General features: G+C 36.1%; 1 protein-coding gene and 1 pseudogene across 3 annotated transcripts in view; both read right to left on the bottom strand.

Annotated features, from left to right (window-relative positions):
* The window catches only part of ERCC8 (ERCC excision repair 8, CSA ubiquitin ligase complex subunit), an 86,129-nt gene that overhangs the window by 21,523 nt on the left and 46,908 nt on the right, over window positions 1–17,698 (bottom strand). The window contains exon 10 of one of the 3 annotated variants that reach the window (XM_074385661.1): window positions 3,408–3,605. The exons of 1 other annotated variant lie outside the window; for it this stretch is intronic. In XM_074385661.1, the coding sequence (XP_074241762.1) occupies window positions 3,408–3,605 (198 nt within the window). Of the gene's footprint in view, window positions 1–3,407; window positions 3,606–5,630; window positions 7,482–17,698 lie in introns of those variants that run through there. One more of the 3 variants, XM_074385675.1, reaches the window with a different exon arrangement.
* Window positions 3,614–7,352, bottom strand: LOC104651042 (guanine nucleotide-binding protein-like 3-like protein pseudogene; annotated as a pseudogene).

The raw sequence follows: 17,698 nt of genomic DNA, 5'->3' as shown, positions 1-17,698 counted from the left end.
TTGTATTTAAAAATAGTATTAGGATTTGTCAGAGCTTACTAATGGTGTGAAATTTTACAAATACACCCCAAATCTTAGCAGTTTTATCGATTACAGTATCCATATATTTCTAATATCAGAGAAAGAAAAAAATAGTTTGTCTTTCTGTTTTCAGAAACTGAGCATCAATAAAGACTTCAGTGAAGAAACCATATGAGCTTCTACTAAAATAGGCCGAGTTCACACAAAGTTTTATTTAGCTCACAGCTGCCTAACTGGCTGCAATTCAAAGAGCTTGAAGACATATAGCCCATGCCTGTTGAGAAGTTTACTTCATAAAGGGAAGCTTGAGCTGATGCACAGCCTATGTCACTATCTGTGGATATGCTGTTTGCTTATGGCTGAACAATGCTCACTCCCCTCCGCAACAAAAACGAAGGAATATGTTATATTGGCTTTTTTTCCTCTGCTGTTTTATACAATTTATTTGTATTACTGTATATCTCAAAAACAATATGAGGCATGGTATAATTATGTTTTTCTTTTCTTTTTTTTTTTTTTTTTGAGACGGAGTTTTGCTCTTTACCCAGGCTGGAGTGCACTGGCGCGATCTCGGTTTGCCGCAACCTCCGCCTCCTGGGTTCAGGCAATTCTCCTGCCTCAGCCTCTTGAATTATGTTTTTTATTTAAGTAAGGATGTGAGTAAAGGGGAAATAAGATTATATGGATATTTATAGAAAATTTTTAAAATTTAAAAAATTGTTAGAGATACATTAGCAAATTTCCTAAATATAACACAATTTTATTGACTGTATTATAAAATCTAGACTATATGGTTACACTAACTGTGGCTGATACAAAGATATGTATGTTCAGTGCCCTTGAGTAATTTTATTTCTTTGAGAAGGCCAGGTAATGCCCAAGATAACTTGGTCAGATAAGCTTATAGGGCAATTCACAATAAGTACTAACACACCCAGTGAAGCCATAAAGGATATTCTGTAGATGTTCGAGAAAGAGATACTGAAATTAGAAAGACTTATAACATTTAGATGTGAGGATTTACATTAAGCCTTGAAATGTCTGTGATAGATTCAGGAGTTCATCTGGGCAATTAGAATTTCCTAAAAAATAATCTCAAAATGTAAGTTACAAGTGCAGTAAAAAATTTAAAAAAAAATTAATATTTAATAGTTAAATATTTTTTCCCCTAAATCATGAAAGTTGCCAACCTAAGGCCTTATTACTCTTAAATAATTCAGTGTATTTTTCCTGTGAACAAGGTACTTTCCTTTATAGTTACAAAGTAACCAACCAAGTCAGAAAATTCATATTATTACTACCATCTAATTCTTAGACCCCATTCACGTTTCATCATTTGTTCCAATACTGTCCTTTATAGCAAAGGGATCAGTTAAAAATCACATGCTGCACTTAGTTGTCAAGTCTCTTTAGTTTTCAAGCTGAAGCAGGTCTTCAGTTTCTTTGTCTTTTCTGACCTTGACAATTTTGGAGCTATATACCAGTTACTTTGTAGAATGTCCTTCACATTTGGCTTGTGTTTCCTCATGATTAAATTTGGGTGATCCAATTTGGCCAGGAATATCACAGAAGTGATGTCCCATAACTGAGATGCTAATTTAGATTATTTGGTGAAGGTGATGTGTGTCAGGCTTCTTCAGGGTAAAATTAGTATTTTTACCTTTGTACTTCACATTTTGTGGGAGATACATTGAGATTATGTAAATATCTCATTCCTCATCAAATTTTCAATTCATTAATTTATTTACTTATACCAGCCTAGATTCATGAATTTCTATTTCAGTCAATAGGTTGTAATCCATTAGTATCATTATTTATTTTGATGTTGAGTGTATCTTATCTAATATTTTTCCCCCTTGGAGACAAAGTCTCATTCTGTTGCCCATGTTGAAGTGCAGTGGTGTGAACACAGCTCACTCAATCTACTGGGCTCAAGCGTTACTCTTGCTTCAACCTTCTGCACAGCTAGGGCTACAGGCATACACCACCACACCTGGCTAATTTTTTGATTTTTTTGTAAATATGGGGTTTCATTCTATATCTTAGGCTGGTCTGGAACTCCTGGGCTCAAGTGATCCTTTTGGCCTCCCAAAGTGCTGGGATTACAGATGTGAACCATTGTGCCCAGCCATTGGCACGATTTTAATCCATTCTAGGCACATCTATTAGGAAGCTCCAGTTTGGTAGAAAGAAATAATTTGTTGTCAGAGTACCTGGGGTGAAATCTTGGCTGTGTCTCTAAGTAATTTTGGACAAGAAAAGAGATACAGTATTTTAAGAATTTCTTTGAATATCAATACATGGCTTATCAATAACTACTTGTAAGTTAGGGGCAAGTCATGTCACCTCTCTGGTGCTTTAGTTTTCTTCTCCCAGAACACTAAATATGTTTAACAACTGGTATACTAGGACAATGACTAATAAGAAGAGATACTGGCTATAGAGTTGAAGTAGGGTCCTGTAGGTCCTCTTTTAGTTGCTGGGGTAAGGTGAGGTCTAATAGGTCCCAGGTAAGGGCTGAGGCTGGAGGTCACTTGGGGGGCTTGGTGTACCAGCTGTTTACCAGCCAGTAGGATATATAAGTATTTAAATATTGAATATTGCCATAATAGTATGTACTGGCTGAAAAATCAGGTCTATATATCTTATAGCACAGTGTCAGGCACAAATTAGGCAATCAGTATTAATGAATGAATGAATAGGAGATTCACAAAGTAATAGTCTCCTTGAGCTCGAATAATCCATAATTTTCATTCTATCAGTATTTAACTTACACGAGTTTTATTTTCTTTACCTAAAAAACAGGGAAAATACCAAGTATTTTGCAATGTTAGACTCATTTAAAGGAGTGCATGAGTAAATTTGTGCCAGTGTTCTCTCAAAAAAACACAATCTGCTCCATTGGTGATGTGAAAAGGTCTGCATGTAAAACAAACAAAGAAAAGCCAGGGTATTTAAGAAATTATATAGGTTGTCTTAACTTCAAAACCTCCCTTTATTAGCCACTGATAGAAAATAAGGAAGAATAGATCATCCACACATACATGAACATATACAAATTCTATTTTATGATTAAATGCCTATATTTCATTTCTTACCCAAAAGATTGTTTGCAAGAAATTATTTTAATTCACCAGGGATTTTCAATTGCTAAATAAATGAAGGTTATATGCAAAAGAAAGAGAATTTATGCCAATCAAGTTGCACAGTATTATACTGATTCATCCATATATTATATGCCATCTAGAAATCTAGGCTATAAATCCTAGTTCAAATGTGGATTAAAAGTATAACTCCTTAGAATGGAATCACAATTTATTCTTTTACATATAACTGGTCTGGCAAGCTAGCTAGCTGCACATTTTAAATTCCTGTATCATTCTTACCTGGAAACTTGACTGAAATACACAGCAGTCTACACTTTTATAATGTCCCTTAAGCATAGTTATCTGTTCTCCTGAGTAAACTGTATAAACAGCAATGGTGCTACCATATGGTACAAAAACAAATTCTGAACTGCAGCCACAGGAGACAGTGAATTTCAATCCTTTTTTACTGTTATTACAAACTTTTCCATAGTTCACCTGTAGGATTAAAATAATAAAGTTACTCATCTCTTAAATCTGAATTTAAAAGACAACAAAGACTAGTAGAAATACTTAAAAAATATTATGCTATAAAAAGGGCTTTTTTAAATTTAAGGAAAACATTCAACATCAACAGAACAAGGGCCAATGACATGAATGTACATTTAACATAAGAGGAAATACAAATAGTAAAAAACCACAAGGGTAAATGTTTACCTTTCAATCTAACAGAAGTAAAATACAGACTGCAACCTTGAAGAATCATTCTAGACCATTGAGCAAAAAATTTTAAAAAACATAAGCTATTAAATACTGGCAAACATGTTGGTGGCAGTGTAATTTGGTGATTCTTTCTAAAAGGGCAAATGGTTTATTAACACAACCATTCTTTTCAAAAGAAATAATTTTTTTGAGGGGTATACAATATTCCTCAAAAAACATTCTTTTCAAAAGAATTCCCCCCACAAAATTTTTTTTAGAAAGAATACCAGCAAAAAACAGTATCATGCTTTTGAAAAGACTTGTATTTCTTTTTCAAAAGGATTGAAAATAGGACTGAAAATTGAAAAAATTAAAAATTTGATATTTTCAAAAGGATTGAAAAAAATAACATTACCCTCCCCCCAAAAAACAATATAATTCTTTTGAAAATAATTTTTTTGGGGGGTAATATTTTTTTGGGGGTATATTCTCTCTCTCTCTCTCTTTTTTTTTTTTTTCCTGTTGATGCTTCTTTTATTTCTGTTATAAAACAGAATAGAGGTTAAATAAAGGGTATTGGGTTTTTCAGGTCCAGCCTCTTGGGGCTCTTTTTACTGGAGTGGAAAAGACACATAGCTGGGGAAGGATTCTTCTAATATGCAGATGCTTCAGGGAGAACCAAACTATTTCACTGGTAATGCCCCATCCCACTGGAACTGGTGCTTGGAGCAGAAGAAAAGTGAGATCAGTCAATTGGTCACCAACACTATCATCGGCATTGCCAGAGAGTTCAAGGGCAGACATCAGGGAATCAGACAGCTCCCTGGTGATTTTATCTGCCCGTTTCTGCATCTTTTTATTCTTCAGGGAGGATGCCAGAGCCTGGCCCTGTTGCAGAGGGTCCATCTCCATGATCTCCTGCAGTACTGGGCAGCAGTCCATTGGGCAGACATCACTCTACGGTTGTTTTTAGTGTGGTGGTCTACATTGAGTTTGGCCCACACCATCTGATGACGATTTGGATTGGTGCAATACCCAGTGAAATCTCTAATCTTATATACAGTGGTTTTATTTTCAATGGCATCTGCTATTTTCATCATCAGAGAATGGAGCGACTTGATTTCCATTTCCAGTAGGTCTGTGTCACTCAACAGCTCATCAGATTCTCCAGTGGCCAAGCATTCCATGGTGTCTTCATTGGTCTGCTTGGTATCCTCAATGTCAAAGACCTTGGTCATATCCTTAAAGATCTCAGCACTGAGATGGGTGGGAAGTGTGAGTGGGTGGTGGTGGTCTATAGAAGCTGATCTTCCTGCTCACCCAGTCAGCTAGGACAGCTTTGGCTTCCTGCTCCTGACTGTATAAGCCTGTCTTCTTCTCTCCCAAATGGTGGGCAACTGTTGGCAGAAAGTGCTCAGTGGTCTGGAACCCAGAGAGGCAATAATAGTTGGAAATCTACTCCAGGTTGCAGTGCTGCAGGTTCGTCTCCACCAGGGTCACGAGGTCTGCCAGCCTCTGCACGTGGATGCAGTCATGCAGGATTGTGCCCACCTCTGAGCTGGGTCCTGGGACAATGCCTGGAGCATCCAGCAGCAGGATGAACTTGTCCAGGTAGATCTCCTGTGTGAATTTCATGACCCCAGGAATGGCTCCCACATTGCATGCATGGCTGCACTTCAGGCTGTAAATCAGGCTGCTCTTCCAAACATTGAGAAGGCCCACAATGCCAATATGGATGTGGGTGCGCACCTCACCAAGGTGGCGATAGTTTCCCGGAACGCTCATGAGGTTTTCAGCTCCAAAGCTGACCTGATGCTGGATCCCAGCCTTATGCTCAAACTACTCCTGGCGTCTTAGGATATTCTCACAGTAGCTCTTGATAGACTTGTGTTCTGTCTTGTTGCTCCCAGGCAGCTTGCTGCTTCTCCCTCATTTTCTCAACCCTCTACTTCAGTTCAGCCTCTAGATTGGCATGATCATTGGAGTGAACAAACTGAGGAGCAGAGGGCACTTTGGAGGTTGCTTTCTTCCCATTTTGTTTTGCAGGCTTCTTACTGCCTTTACCTTCTTTACCTGGCTTTTCACTTTTGTTTCCAAGTTTCATCATGATGACCAGCTTGAAAGCAGATAGGTTCAAATCTGCCTGCTCTCTTCCAACACTTCTGGTGGGTATCTGAGAAGAGAGGGTAACAGATGCTCTTGCGCTGCTCCGGACTTCTGACTTCCGGTTGCTAACCTGGCGGCGCCTGACTCTGCCCACTGTGTGGTCTCTGCGAGGGGGCGGGGCTTCTCCCTTCTCTTTATAGTTAAAAATTTTTTCATTGTGGTAAAATACACATGAAATTTTCCATCATAACCATTTTTAATGGTACTCATTTGTATTAAGTACATTCATGTTGTTGTGCAACTGTCATCACTATCCATCTCTAGAACTCTTTTCATCTTGCAAAACTTTGCGCATTAAACAGCAAAGATATTCTTACCCGTTGACCTGGTAATTGCCCTGGGAATTTATCTTAAGGAGATAATTAAATAGCAAAAACTATATGCCCAGAGGAAATCAATCCAGCGTTATTTAGAATGGGGAAATAACTGAGAATAGATGTATATTCCTAGTAATGTCATATTACCTTTATGATTTATATAAATCATAATTATAAAAATTATGCAGAAAACAGGGGAAAAGGCTAAGTGTAAAAAAGCACAGACCACAAATAGTTTGTACACTATAGTTTTACCTTTACATAAATCATTATGTATTTGGGACAAAAATTAAAATTCTGTGCTTTTACTCCAAAGGTGTAGTGTGCAAGCTCAGCTGCGTGAGCATCACCTGAAGCAGTTAGATATGCAGACTTCCAGGCCCCACCCTCAATCCTACCAAAAATAATTTTCATTTTAACAAGATACCTAGGTAATCTGTATGCTCATGCAAGTCTGAGAAGCTTTGGGCTAAATAAGTTGATGGGTTTACTTCCTGATGATAATTTTTATAAGCTTGGGGTAAGTATAAAACCAGTAACTAATCATTTGGGAATCATAATCATGATCATGCATATCAACAAAATCAACTGCTGTCATGGTTAATTCTGAAGTTTAAATATTGATTTGTCAGTTGGGCATGGTGGCTCATGCCTATGATCCCAGCACTTTGGGAGGCAAAGGAGGGCAGATCACAAGGTCAGGAGTTCAAGACCAGCCTGGCCAATACGGTGAAAACCCGTCTTTACTAAAAATACAAAAAAACTTAGCTGGGAGTAGTGGTGGGTGCCTCTAGTCCCAGCTACTCAGAAGGCTGAGACAGAAGAATCGCTTGCACTTGGGAGGCGGAGGTTGCAGTGAGCCGAGATCTTGCCACTGTACTCCAGCCTAGGCAATAAAGAAAGACTCCGTCTCTAAACAAAAATGAAGGGATTTTTTTTCCTAAAGGTTAGATGGGAGTGTGTATGTTTCAAATAAAAACATTGAAGTCAAAATGGATATATGCCAATAATCTATGGATAATACACTTGGCTTACTTGTGCCAGAAATGGGTACATGCATTTAGCTACCTCATGGCAGCAGCAGTATCGTGGATTAAATATTAAACTTCTATTCAGCAGACTTGCTCATCTTTTTTTTTTTTTGCCCCTTATGAATAATGATTTAACCACTTTGTTTCATTCTTCTTATCTGTTAAATGGAAATAACATCATTTACTCATAGAATTATTTATTGTGAAAAAGCAAATGAAATAATCCATATGAGAGTACCTGGAACACAAAGGTATCAGTAAATTCCTAGATTAATTCCTATACATGTTTAAAAGTATAACATTCCCTCATTTGTGTCTTTTGATCCTACATGTGCAACAAATTGCACAATGATATGGGGGTGGGGTAACGAAGAAAAAATACAAAACACTTTTCAACTAGTATTTCACTGGTCATGCTGGAAAAATTATAAACTGCTAGACTGTGATGGCCTCATTCACATTTGTTTATCAGGACACTTAGCTAGAAAATCTATGTTCTTTCTGCTATACCACATTCCTTTCCAAATATGAACTGGAAAGTGTTGAATAAGGTGTGAATACTGAACCAGTGAATTAGCTTTTGTCTTGTCCTTAGGGTTTCCTCCTCTAATCCATCCTGCAACTTAATGTCACATTAATATTTCTAAAGCAACACTGTGATCAAATCATTTGTGGGCTCAAAAACCATCAAAATTTTTCCAATGCCTATAGAATGAAGTTCAAATAACAGATTAAGGAAGGAAGGGTTGTGCCATTTACTAAGTGCTTACTATGTCACACACTGTGCTAGGTGATCTAAAAATCCCATTTTATGAACATAAATTGCTAGTCATAAAAAGTGGTAGGTAGTAAGTGGCGTGTTAAACATTGTTATGAAAGTATTGAGGAACAGGCTACTTTAGGATATGATATCTTAAAGGTGGTATTTAAGGCAGGCTTCGAAAAGATTTTGATAGGGGAAGAAAATTTTGTAGACTTGAAATAGGATGATGGCAAATCCGATTCCCTTATATTAACATGTGTACCTTTTGTTGCCCCAGGAAAGATACATATCAAGTCACTAAGTGAATACCTAGGTTGATGCAGAGACTGCATCACAAGGCAGCTCATTTTAATGTCAAACAAGTATCAGCATAATAATTAGTAATACTGACACATAGCATTTACTGAAGTCAACATTTGCTGTATTAGATAATGTGCTAAGTGTTGTACGTGTTATTCCATATCCTCAGCACAATATAAATATAATGAGGTAGGCATTACTACACAAAAAGAAAACACTTAGAAAAGCTAAATAATTTGATCAAGATCTCTTGGCTAGTGAATAACTGAACTTACACTACATCAATCAAAAACCACTGTGCCATATTTTTGTAAATGACTTTTCTTTCATTCCGTGAAGTGATCATCATAATACATTAAAATACAAGAGAGCACAGGATATTCTAGGAGCATCTAAGCTAGACTGGAGGAATTAAAGAGAGAAGAGTCTTGAAAGCTGAGAAGCCACTAGGACAGGAAGAAGAAGAAGGGTATGCTAAAGCAAAGGTAACAGTCTATGCAGCAGAATGAAAGGATGAGAGAACATGGTATATTTAAAGACTGCTAAGTAGTCCAAAGTCAGGGGAAAAAATGGCAAAGTAGTAAGACATAAAGCTAGTACTCTAGAAGGCACTGCTTAGGAAAGTCTTGTACTCAGAAGACAAAGGCATTCAGTTTTAATAACCTGAAAATACTGGGGAACTACTGAGAAATTTCCACTGGGATGTGAATTGCGAAAAGTTAGAAGAATGTTATTGTAATTAAATAGATAACCCAACAGTTATCTGGAATGGATGACAGATAAAAAATATTAAGGAGGAAGAATTAACAGGACTTGAAACTAATTTAATAATGGGATGAGGAACAGGAAAGAATAAAAATAGACTCAAAGAGTGACTGATAACACTAGTAACTAAAATAGTAAACACCAGACTACCTACTTTTCAAATTTTAGACTTTTCTCTGCCAATCCATCCTGCAACTTAATGTGATATTAATCTTTCTAAAGCAATGTTATTATCAAATCACTTGTGGGTTCAAAAAATGAAGCTTTTTCTTCTTTTCTTGTGCCCAAACCTGTTACTTTGTGAAGTTCCCCAGTAGGTACTTGTTCTGTACTCTATAGCAATGGTCTCCAGAGGGTGGTTAACGTACGTATGGGAGTTTGCAAAGTATAAAGAAAAAAATGTGATTTTATGCAAAAATTAAGAGATTTTATTAAACATATTGACTCACAACAAAATTTGCATATAATTTAGAAATAACTATACATATATTAGAAGTGTATAGTTATACTTTTTAAGAAACTTAAAGATACTATTACTAATGCAACAATATACAATAAAAACAGTTACCATTTATGCTATGCCTATTATTTAGCAGGTAATACTCTTTATTTACTTCTATTTTAGCCTTACAACTGAATTTTAGGTAGACGATATTCCCAATTTACAAAATGAGAACACAGAAACCCTGACAATTCTTTCATGATGTCACCTTAAGTAACTGACTAATGCTTTCAGTTACTAAATGGAAGGAGAAAAGAGCAAGAGGGTGGAAAAGAACTCTCCAGTGATAGCCCCCCCTGCAGAAACATCAATTTGAACTATCCACACATAAAAATACCTTCACAAGAGCTGATGAAACCAGATGACAGATTATAGTACCTGACTATAGCATAATAAGATGCACTGAAAGAGGTAGGAAGGACGGTTTTACATTACCTGCATTACCCCTTCCCCAACTCCAGGCAGCACAGCATGGACAGTGGTACTATCCACTGGGGGAAACAGAGGTAAGTAAGCATAGGACTTTGTCTGGGACCCCAATGCCATGCCTACCACAATAAAACCCAGCAATAATTGGTAGAGCCTCATGGCCCCTGACTCTAGGCCAGTATGCACGGACTGAATCCTAGACCCACCCTGGTGCCACGTGGGAACCAGTATTCCCTGTGAAATGGACTCAAGTTGTGGACTGCGTCACCACAGGCCAACTATAATGGCCTTGGTCTCCAAATAGCCCATATTAACAGGCCAGTCTCACCAACTGCCCGCTTCAAGGACACTCCAGTGACAGGATAGCCTCAGTGGCCATGGGTTTTAGCTGTGCCCCAGCACTGTGCCAAGCCATGGTAGTCCTGGGCATAGGGCACCCTATAGTGCTACCATTGTCAAGGGCTTAGAGATGACACCAGATGAACAGCCCAGAATCTCAGGATAGGCTTACTGTTGAAGGATGTTCCCAGACAAAGCCAGACTGGAAAGACTGAAGTAAGTATCTACTTCTTTAATGTGCAGGCATTAATGAACAACTACAAGGACAAAGAGCAATCTGGGAAACATAATGTCATCAAAAGACAAAATAAGGAGCCAATAACTGGCCCCAAAGAGATGAAATACAGGAATGGTCTAATAAAGTATTCAAAATAGCTGTCTTAAGGAAGCTCAAGAAACTTAAAAAATATATAGATATATACACACACAAATACACACATATATATAATACATATATATGTGTGTATATATATATAGATAGATAGATAGATAGAAGCCATTCAATGAAATGAAGAAAACAGTGACTAGAATGATAAATTTAATAAAAAAATTAAAATAATTAATTTTTTAAAAATCAAAGGAAATCTTGGAGCCAGAAAACACAGTGAACAAAATGAAAACTGCAATACAGAGCATCAACAGAAGAACTGAATAAACTGAAGAAAGAATCTGTGTACTTGAAGACAGGTAAAAGAGAAAAAATAATGAAAAGAAACAAAAACTTACCGGACTTCAGGGACAGCATCAAAAGAGGAAATATATGTGTTATTGGGAATAGATGGAATAGAGGATGATAAAGGGGATAGAAAGATTATTTAAAGAAATAATAGCAGAAAACTTTCCAAACTGGGAGAAAGATACAAATATTTAAGTATAAGAAGGTCAAAGGTATCTTATCATATTTAATGCAAATAAAGATTAAAGACAAAGAGAGAATCCTGAAAGCAGCAAAAGAAAAGAAGCAAATAACATATAATGGAGTTCCAATACACTTAGCTGCATACTTCTCAGAAGAAACCTTAAAGGCAAGGAGATAGTAGGATGATATATTTAAATTGTTAGAAGAAAAAAAACCCTGCCAACCAAGAATTCTGTATCAAGAAAAGCTGTTCTTCAGAAATGAAGGAGAGGTAAGACTTCCAGACAAACAGCTGAGGGAGTTCATCACGACCAGACCTGTCTTACAAGAAATGCTAAGGAAGTTAAAGATGAAAGAAAAGGATCCTAATACATAACACAAAAACATCTGAAAGTATTAAGCTTACTAGTAAAAGTACACAGTCAAATTCAGAATAATCTAATACTGTAATGATGGTGTGTAAATAACATTATCTTTAGCAAAAAGGTTAAAAGACAAAACTATTAAAAATAATAATCACTATAATAATTTGTTGTGAGATATGCAGTATTAGAAGATGCAAATTGTCACACCGCAAAATAGAAAATGTGAGGTGGGGAAAGTGGTGTTTAAATGCAGAGTGTGTGTGTGTGTGTGTGTGTGTGTGTGTGTGTATTCAAAGTAAAGTTATCAGCCTAAAATAACCTGTTAAAAGATTTTTTTATAAGCCTTGTTGTAACTACAAAGCAGAAACCTATGAGAGATTCACTAAAAAAAAAAAAAAAAACAAGGAATAGAAACATACTATTAGAGAAAATCATTTAACCACAAAGGAAGACAGTAAGAGAAGAAGAAAAGATATAAAAAAAACTAAGAAACAATGAACAAAATGGTACCAGTAACTCCCTGCCTATCAGTAATTAACTTGAATACAAATAAAATTCTTCAATCAAAAGACACAGAATGGCTAACAGATAAGAAAACAAGACCAATGTCTATGCTGCCTACAAGAGACTCACTTTTCCTGTAAGGGCACACACAGATTGAAAGTAAAGGTAGGAAAAAAAATATATTCCATGCAAATGGAAACCAAGAGAGCAGGAGTAGCTATACTTATACAAGATAAAACAGACTTTAAGTCAAAATGGTAAAAAGAGACACAGAAGGTCATTACATAATGATAAAAAGATCAACTCATCAACTCAGCAAGAAGATATAACAATTGTAAATACATATGCTTCCTATATTGGAGCACTTAAATATATAAAGCAAATATGAATAGATCTGAAGGCAGAGATAGACTGTAATACAATAACAGGAGACTTCAACACCCCACTTTTGGCAATGGATAGATCACTCTGACATATAAAATCTACAAAGACACATAAGATTTAAGCTGTACTCCAGACCAAATGTACCTAATGGACATACAGAACATTCCATCCAACAGCTGAAGATAGACATTCTTCTTAACTGACTATAAAACATTCTCTAGGATCGATCATATGTTAAGCCATAAAACACAGCTTAACAAATTTAAGAAGATGGAAATAGTATCAAGTATCTTCTCAAACTACAATGATATTAAACCAGAAATCAGTAACAGCAATAAATTTGAAAAATTCATAAGTACATGGAAATTAACATGCTCTTGAAGAAGCAATGGGTTAATGGAGAAATCAAAAGAGAAATTTAAAAATTTATTGACAAATAAAAACAGAAACATAACTACCAAAACCTATGAGATACAGCAAAAGCAGTTCTAAGAGGGAAGTGTATAGCAATAGATGTCTATATGAAAACAAAAAGGCCTCAAACAAACAACCTAATGTTGTTATCTCAAGGAACTAGAAAAACAGGAGCAAAGTAAACCCAAAATTAGTAGAAGAAAGGAAATAACAAATATCAGAACAGAAATAAATAAAATACAGACTAGACAAATAATATAAAAGATGAAGGAAATTAAGAGTTGTTTTTTGAAAAGAGAAACAAAATTGACAAATCTTTAGTTAGACTAACTAAAAAGAAAAAAGAGCAGACAAAATCAGAGATAAAAAGGAGACATTATAACTGATACCAGATATACTTCAGATATACAAAGGATCATAAGAGGCTATTATGAACAATACCATACCAACAAATTGGATAACCTAGAAGAAATAAACAGAATTATGAAGAAACAAAAAAATCTGAGCAGGCTAATAAGTAAGGATATTGAATCACAAATAAAGAGTCTGCCATCGAAGAAAAGTCCAGAGCCAAGTGGCTTCACCGATGAATTCTACTAAACTTTAAAGAAGAATTAATACCAATTCTTTCAGAGTCTTTCATATTCTTCCAAAAGTCTGAAGAGGCAATACTCCAAAGTCATTCTACAAGGATAGCATTACCCTGATACCAAGACGACACAGGAATAACAGCAAAAAAGAAAACTACAGGCCAGGTGCAGTAGTTTATGCCTGTAATCCCAGCACTTTGGGAGGCCAAAGTGAGCAGATCACTTGAGGTCAGGAGTTCAAGACCAGGCTGACCAACGTGGTGAAACCCCCATCTCTACTAAAAATACAAAAGTAAAAAGAAATCTGGGTGTGGTGGTGCATGCCTGTAATCCTGGCTACTTAAGAGGCTGATGTAAGAGAATCACTTAAACCTGGGAGGTGGAGGTTGCAGTGAGCTAAGACTGTGCCACTGCATTCCAGCCTGAACAATAAGAGCAAACTCCATTTCAGAAAACAAGAAAAAGAAAAGAAAACTACAGGCTGACATTCCTAATGAACACAGATGTAAATATCCTCAACAAAATATTAGCAAATTTACTCCAACAACTTATTAAAAAGATTACTCACCATGGTAAAGTAGGATTCATCCCAGGGATGCAAGGATTGTTCAACATGTGCAAATCAACAGATGTGATACAGTATCACATTACCAAAATGAAGGATAAAAAGCACATGATCACTTCAACAGACATGTAAAAAGCATTTGTCAAAATTCAAAATCCCTTCATGATAAAACTCTCATCAAATTAGGTATAGAATGAATGTACCTAAACACAGTAAAGCTAACATCACACGGATGGGGAAAAATAAAAAGCTTTTCCTCTAAGTCTGACATAAGAAAGGATGCCCACTCTTACTACTTCTATTCAACATAGTACTAGAAGTCCCAACAAGAACAATTAGTCAAGAGAAAGAAAAGACATCCAAATTGGTAAGAAAGAAGTTAAACTGTCCCTATTTGCAGATAACATAATCTTATAGAACACCCTGAAGACTCCAGCCAAAATTTATTAGAACTAGTAAACAAATGCAGTAAAGTTGCAGAATACAAAAATCAATATACAAACACCAGTAGTGTTTCTATACACTGACAACAAACTAATCTGAAAAAGAAGTCAAGAACATAATTCCACTTACAATAGCTATTAAAAAAAAAAATTACTAGCCAGGCACAGTGGCTCATGCCTGTAATCCCAGCACTTTGGGAGGCGGAGGTGGGTGGACTGCCTGAGGTCAGGAGTTTGAGACCAGCCTGACCAACATAGTGAAACCCTATCTCGACTAAAAATACAAAAAATTAGCTGGACATGGTGATGGGCACCTATAATCTGAGCTACTCGAAAAGGGGAGGTAGGAGAATCGCTTTAACCTGGGAGGCAGAGGTTTCAGTGAGCCGAGATCATGCCGTTGCACTCCAGCCTGGGCAACAAGAGCAAAACTCCATCTCAAAAAAAAAAAAAAAAAAAAATTAAAAAAACCACACAAATAAACAGGAATACATCTGTGTTCATGGATTTTAAGAATTAACACTGTTAAAATGTCCATACTACCAAAAGCAATCTATAGATTCAATGCAATGCAATCACTACCAAAATATCAATGACATTCTTTACAGAAAAAGAAAAAAAAAATCCTAATGTTCATGTGGAACCACGAAAGACCTTGAATAGCCAAAGCAATCTTGAGAAAAAAGAACAAAGCTAGAGGCATCATACTTTAGCTGAGATATGACTTGAAAATAGACTACAAAGCTACAGTAACTGAAACAGCATCATAGTGGCATTAAAACAGACACACAGATCAATGGAACGGAATAGAACCTAAAAATAAATCCATCCATTTAACAGCCAACTGATTTTTGACAACAATGCCACAAACACACATAGGAAAAGGATAATCTCTTTAATAAACGGTATTGAGAAAACTGGACCTACAAATGCGGAAGCATGAAAGTAAATCTTCTCTCTCACCATATTAAAAAAAATCAACTCAAAATGGATTAAAGACTTACATATAAAACCTGAAACTAAAAAACTACTAGAAAAATACAAGAGAGAAGCCCCATGACATTAGTCTGGGCAATGGCTTTTTGGATATGACCTCAAAAGCACAGGCAACAAAAGCAAACATAGACTAATGGGATTACATTAACCTCAAAAGCGTCTGCACAGTAAAGGACATAAGCCTCAGAGTGAAGAGGCAACATACAGAATAGGGGAAAATATTTGCAAACCATATATATTTGGTTAATATCCAAACTATATAAGGAACTCAAACAAGTCAAGAGCAGGAAAATAAATAGCCCTATTAAAAAATGGGCAAAATACCTGAAAAGACATTTCTCAAAATAAGAATTACATAAGGCCAAAAGAGGTATACAAAAAAAGTTCAGTAACAATAATCATCAAGGAAATATAAATCAAACCGCAGTGAGACACACCTGTTATAATGGCTATTATCTCTATGATAAAGGTAATAAGGGTTAGAGGGGATGTGGAGAAAAGGGTGCTCTTGCACATTGTTGGTGAGAATGTAAATTAGAACAGCCATATGGAAAACAGTATAGAGATTCTTCAAAAAATTAAAAATAGAACTCCCACATGATCCAGCAATCCTACTACTGGGTTTATATCAAAACAATATGAAATCAGTGTGTCAAAGAGATATCTGCACTCCCATGTTCACTGCAGTATTATTCACAAGATATGGAATCAATTTAAGCATGCATCAGTGGATGAATGGACAAAGAATATGTAGTATATATACACAATGGAATACTATTCAGCCATAAAAAAGAAGAAAATCTTGTGATTTGCAACAACAGGGATGAACCTGGAGGACATGATGGTAAGTGAAATCAGCTAGGCACAGAAAGATGGATACTCCATGATTTTGCTCATATATGGAATCTGAAAAAGTTGATCTCTTAGAAGCAGAGTAGAATGGTGGTTACCAGAGGCTGGGGTGGTTAGCAGAAAGGGAGTTCGGGGAGATGTTGGTCAAAGGATTCATAATTACAGGTAGATAGGAGGAAGAGATCTATTATTCAGCATGGTGACTACAGTTGATTATGATATACTGTGTTATTGAAAAATGCAAAAAGAGTGGATGTTTTCTTATTGCAAAAATAACTATGAGATAATACATTTGTTAATTAGCTAGATTTAATCATTCTGCAATGTATGCATTCTATTTACTCCAAAACATCATGCTGTATATGATAAATATGTACCATTTCATCTGTCAACTTTAAAATGAAAAAAAGAAGTTACTAAATGGCAGAACTGGTTCTGTCTGTTTATTCTGGTATCAATGCCCCAAATTCCTGTAAGTATTCTATGTAGGTCAGTTGCTAGGATACCCTAGTAATCTATATATGAGTTACTTTTACTTTGATCCACTGTAAAAGGTATTATCCATTTTCTATACACTATTTTAGATATGGCCTTACTAGAAAAAATCCAAAGGGCATGAGACTCACCTTCAAGAAGGAAAGAAAAATGGAATAGAACCACATGAACAATTTATATATACATTCAGTACCATTTATATTCTTCACATTAAATTTGACACACATGCTCAGCTACTTTTCTAGAGTGATCCTGTCACTTTTCCACTGACAAGCCTTTAGTGGCTTTCCATCTCACCCAGAGAAAACCCTGAGCCATTACAAAGGCCTGCAGGGCCTATGTGCTCTGGTACCCTAGTTCCTTCTGTTCCTCATCTGTTATTCTCTTCATATTCCAACACAACAGCCTCTTAGCTCTTCCTTGCATATCCTTAGCAAGTTCTTGCCTCAGGGTCAATTGTACTTTATTTCTTTCTCTGACTACAATGCTGTCCCCCAGAAAACAACTGATGAGCCACTTCCCAATTTCCTTCAGGCCAAGTGTCACCTCAGTGAAGCCTACTCTGACTGCCTTATGTGATTGTCCATTAATTAATGCCTTTTATCCTCTTGCTGAAATGTAAGCTCCATGAGGACAGGGCGTTTCCATGTTTTGCCCACTGCTGTCTAATACTGCCTGCCAAATTAAAGGCTAATTATTATTAGCACAGTATCCCTCAATAAATATTAGCTATTATTATTATCACCAAATTATAAGCTTTTGGTAGTTTATTCTGAAAATTAATAAACCATAGGCATACCATCAAAACAA

The sequence above is a fragment of the Saimiri boliviensis genome, chromosome 1 (genome assembly GCF_048565385.1).
Source record: "Saimiri boliviensis isolate mSaiBol1 chromosome 1, mSaiBol1.pri, whole genome shotgun sequence".
Lineage (NCBI taxonomy): Eukaryota > Metazoa > Chordata > Mammalia > Primates > Cebidae > Saimiri > Saimiri boliviensis.
Note: the sequence above shows the minus strand (reverse complement) of the source record. Positions and strands in the feature narration are given on the sequence as shown.